The sequence below is a fragment of the Camelus dromedarius genome, chromosome 15, assembly GCF_036321535.1.
Source record: "Camelus dromedarius isolate mCamDro1 chromosome 15, mCamDro1.pat, whole genome shotgun sequence".
NCBI lineage: Eukaryota > Metazoa > Chordata > Mammalia > Artiodactyla > Camelidae > Camelus > Camelus dromedarius.
In genome coordinates, this window is record NC_087450.1 from 57,176,992 (window position 1) to 57,180,797 (window position 3,806).

General features: G+C 61.0%; 1 protein-coding gene across 1 annotated transcript; it reads right to left on the reverse strand.

The window, feature by feature from the left end:
* Positions 1 to 1,447: 1,447 nt before the first annotated feature.
* Positions 1,448 to 3,312, reverse strand: KCNF1 (potassium voltage-gated channel modifier subfamily F member 1). The gene has a single exon (XM_010982701.3). It carries the CDS (start codon positions 3,249 to 3,251, stop codon positions 1,767 to 1,769), a length of 1,485 nt encoding a protein of 494 aa, XP_010981003.2. The 5' UTR covers positions 3,252 to 3,312; the 3' UTR covers positions 1,448 to 1,766.
* Positions 3,313 to 3,806: the final 494 nt, after the last annotated feature.

A 3,806-nucleotide genomic window follows, 5' to 3' on the forward strand; every position in this document is an offset into this window, starting at 1 on the left:
GATGGTCACCTGGCCTATCACTTGCCTGGAGAAACGAGTGAGGGAGGAGGCCGAACAGTGGCTCAGGGCCCCGAACCCCACAAGGACAGCTCTGATTCTCTCCCAAGTCCTCCCTCCAAGGTCCCCTACAACACCAAATCCTGGAAGGGGCCCCGAGAAACCATCCTTCTTCATTCACATGGGAAAACCAGGGACCAGGGGAGGAAAGGCCTGCCCAAGATGGTGCAGACCAGAGACCATATCTTCTCTTCCCCCTCCTAGTCCTCCGCTTCCCCCCAGAGGGCAACTCCCTCTGCACCAGCTGGCTCCAGAGGGGAAGGAAGAGCAGAACTCTGGGGTTAGTGGAAGGTGAAAAGTCAGAGAGAGGGGACTGCTGGGTTCAGCTCTGTGCCAAGAGGACTGCCTTTGACTAAGAACAGGGTGACAGTGCCCCACCCCCACCCCTCCCCCATCTGCACACCAGCCCAGCCTGGTGGAGGGCAGAGTGGGCAGCTGGGCACCCGCTCCCAGCACACAGTAATAGAAACACCTGCCGTTTACTGGGCAGTCATGGTGTGCCAGGCACTGTGTTAAGCACTGTGATTCCCTGAGGTAATTCTTCCACTTAATAAATGATAAAAATGAGGATCAAAGAAGTTAATCAGCAGGCCTAAGTTCACACAGCAGGTGAGGGAGTGGTGGGGGAGGAACAGTAGAGAAAAGTGTCTAAGCTAGAAGGCATCTCAGAGATTGCTTCCTCCTTCCCTGGAATTCAGACCCAGGTCTGTCTGACTCTGTTCCCGGGGATCTCAGACCAGGCTGGCAGTGTGTCGCTGGGGGCGTGCTCAGGTTTGTCCGTGCAGCTGAGACCTCAGAGGTAGTGGTTCTAAGAGAAAGGATGAGCTGGAGGACAGTCATGTCTACCCCAAGGAGGCTCACCGCCTCTCCTGGTCTGTAGAACCTCCCCTTTGTGGGCCCAAGCACATGCCTCTGTCCCAAGACCTCCTCACAGAGAAAAGAGAGCAGGATCATCAGATGTGGGACTGAATCCCTGCCCTGTGTGACCTTGGGCCTCAGTTTCTTCTTCTGTAAAATGGGGATACCTATCTAGCAGGGTTGCTGGAAGGAATGGAAAGAAGTTTTGAAAGGGGCCTTGCACAGGTGATAAAGAAATGGTAATTACGCGGCTGCATGGTGTTCCCTGTTCCATGAACTCTTCCCCTCCTGGGAGCAAGCTTTCCCTCAGAAGGAAACAGAAGGCACAGAGCCTCCTGGAATGTGGCAAGGTTCCTTGTGCTGAACCCTGTGTACAAGCCCTTCTTTAATTAGCTCTCAACTAAAAATAACCCCCTGGGCTGGCTGCACACCTACCTACCTCCCAGGCGGGCCTGAGCAACATCTGGGATTTGGGGGTGGGGTGGGGTGGGGTGGGCAGCCAGCCTGTGACAGAACCTATGACACGGGCGGGTGCAGAGGGCAGGAGACTTTATTGAAGGAGATACAGAACCGGGTGAGAACTGCCATCAGCCAGACCATGGTCTCCATCACCCCACGCTGCCCATGACTCGTGGGCACCCCACCCTACCCTTGGGCCCCTGGACAGCTGGCAACACAAAGGGATCTTACCCAGCCTCATCAGAGGTGCCCAAGAGGGCCTTCAGAGTTCTGTTCAGGAGAGGGTTGGGGGACAAAGGACAGCCCCTCCCTGGCAGTCACTGGCAGGCCTGTGGCACCGTTCCGTCCATCCATCCACCGGCCCAGTCCGTCTGTGTCCGGGATGGCCCTCATCATTTGCAGCTCTGGAGCCGGGTCCTATGGTGCTTCTCCTCGGTCAGCAGGGGGATGAAGGTGTCACTGTGGGAGATCTTCAGCCGGCTGCTCCAGCTTGGCACCTCCTTCCCGGGGGGCTCTGGCGAGAGGTTGTCCAAGTCACCGCGGGAGCCCCCTGCCTTGCCCTCGCCCGCACTGCTGGAGGTAAGCTCCATCAGCTCCAGCTCATGCTTGGCAGCCGTTTCCAGGACTCGCTGCTTGTTGTAGTACCTGACAAAGTTGTTGATAATGGGGTGGATGGGCAGAGCAATCGCGATGACCCCACATAAGAAGCTGATGGCCGCGTTGAGCTTGCCCAGCGTGGTCTTGGGGTAGATGTCACCATAGCCGACCGTGGTCATAGTGATGATGGCCCACCAGAAGGACTGGGGGATGCTCTTAAACAGGGTCTCAGGGTGACTCTGCTCCATGGTGTAGCCCAGGGCGGAGAAGACAAAGATGCCCACCGCCAGGTACATGAGCAGCAGCCCCAGTTCCTTGAAGCTGCGCTTGAGGGCGTATGTGAGAGTCTGCAGGCCGGAAGAGTGGCGGGCCAGCTTGAAGATGCGGGCGATGCGCATGATCCGCAGGGCCTGCACCGCCTGCTGCACGTTGGTCAGCTCCATCATGCGGGCGCCCAGGTGTGTGAGCGTGAGGCTAACGTAGAAGGGGAGGATGGCCAGCACGTCCACGATGTTCATGAAGGACAGGGCGAAGTGCAGCTTGTTGGGCGAGGAGAAGAGGCGCAGCAGGTACTCCAGCGTGAACCAGCCGATGCACGCCGTCTCCACGTTCTCCAGCGTCGGGTGCTCCACGCGGTTGCCTTCAGCGTCCAGCACCTGCAGCTCGGGGATGGTGCCCATGCACATGACCACTGACGAGATGAGAATGAGCAGGAAGGATAGCACGGCCACCACCCGCGCGGGACACGAAGACTCGGGCTTCTCCAGGAACTTCCAGACGCACTTCTGGCAGCGCCGCCAGCGGCCTTCAGCCGTGTCCACGCCCAGGTCGTCCAGGATGAGCTGCACGCGGCGCGCGATCTCCTCCAGCTCCTCGCGCTTCTCGCTCAGGTGGCTCTTGCAGCAGTCGTCCAGGAATTTGAGGTCCACCTTCCAGAAGTCCATCTCGTTCTTGAAGCAGATGGGGCAGATGCCCTTCTTCATGTGGACCTCCCCAAAATAGTACACCTCAATGACACACTTGAACGCGTCTGGGTCCCTGTCGAAGTAGAACTCGCGCTTTCCGGGGTCGTAGTCGTCGCACAGGGAGAAGATGGTGTCGTAGCCCCCCGCCAAGCAGTTGATTAGCTCCGCCAGCCGGGTCTCAGGGTACTGGCTGAGGAGGTCTCCGTACAGCACCTGCCGCACGCCCCCCACGTTGACGACGATCTCGATGTCGTCGTTCGCCCGGGAATCCTGGCTGCCCGGCTCCGGGAGGCTGCGATCCCCGGCCCCGTCCATTCTCCCGGCGTGTGCCCGCGCGGCCTCGGCTCTGCGCCCTGCCGCCGCCACCGCCGGGGGATCCCACCGGTGCGCGGCTCTCGGGGAAGCCCGGCCGGCGCCCGCCTGCCTGGAAGGGCGATCACAGCGGGCAGCAGCGGGCTGGGGCGCGCCGCGGGTGAGGCATGCACCCGGCGGCGGGGCTCCGGGCGGGCATCCGGGCGCCGGGACGCACCGGCGGGGGGCTTTCGCGGCCGCCGGCCTCGCCCGGAATACTCACCCCGGCTCCCGGGCGGCGCGACCTGCCGCTTCGGCTCGGCCTCTTGCAGGAATGGGGTCCCCTCGTGGGCGAAGGGCACAGTCCTCCACCCTCGAGCACGCAGGCAGCGGCGGGCTGGTCCCGGAGCCGAGCGGGTCCCCTCGTGCGCCCGCCGCGCGAGACGCGTCCCGCGGCTGCCGGAACCACGCAGTTCGCCGAGGTGTGCGGAGAGCGAACTTGGGCTTCCTTTGCCCGAGCCGTTTCTAAACACAATAGGAATTCCAGCCTGACGTCAAGAGCTTTTCAAACTATACCCT

Excerpts from the sequence above, each read along its gene's own strand:
- KCNF1 (XM_010982701.3), bottom strand. The coding sequence starts at position 3,251 with ATGGACGGGGCCGGGGATCGCAGCCTCCCGGAGCCGGGCAGCCAGGAT.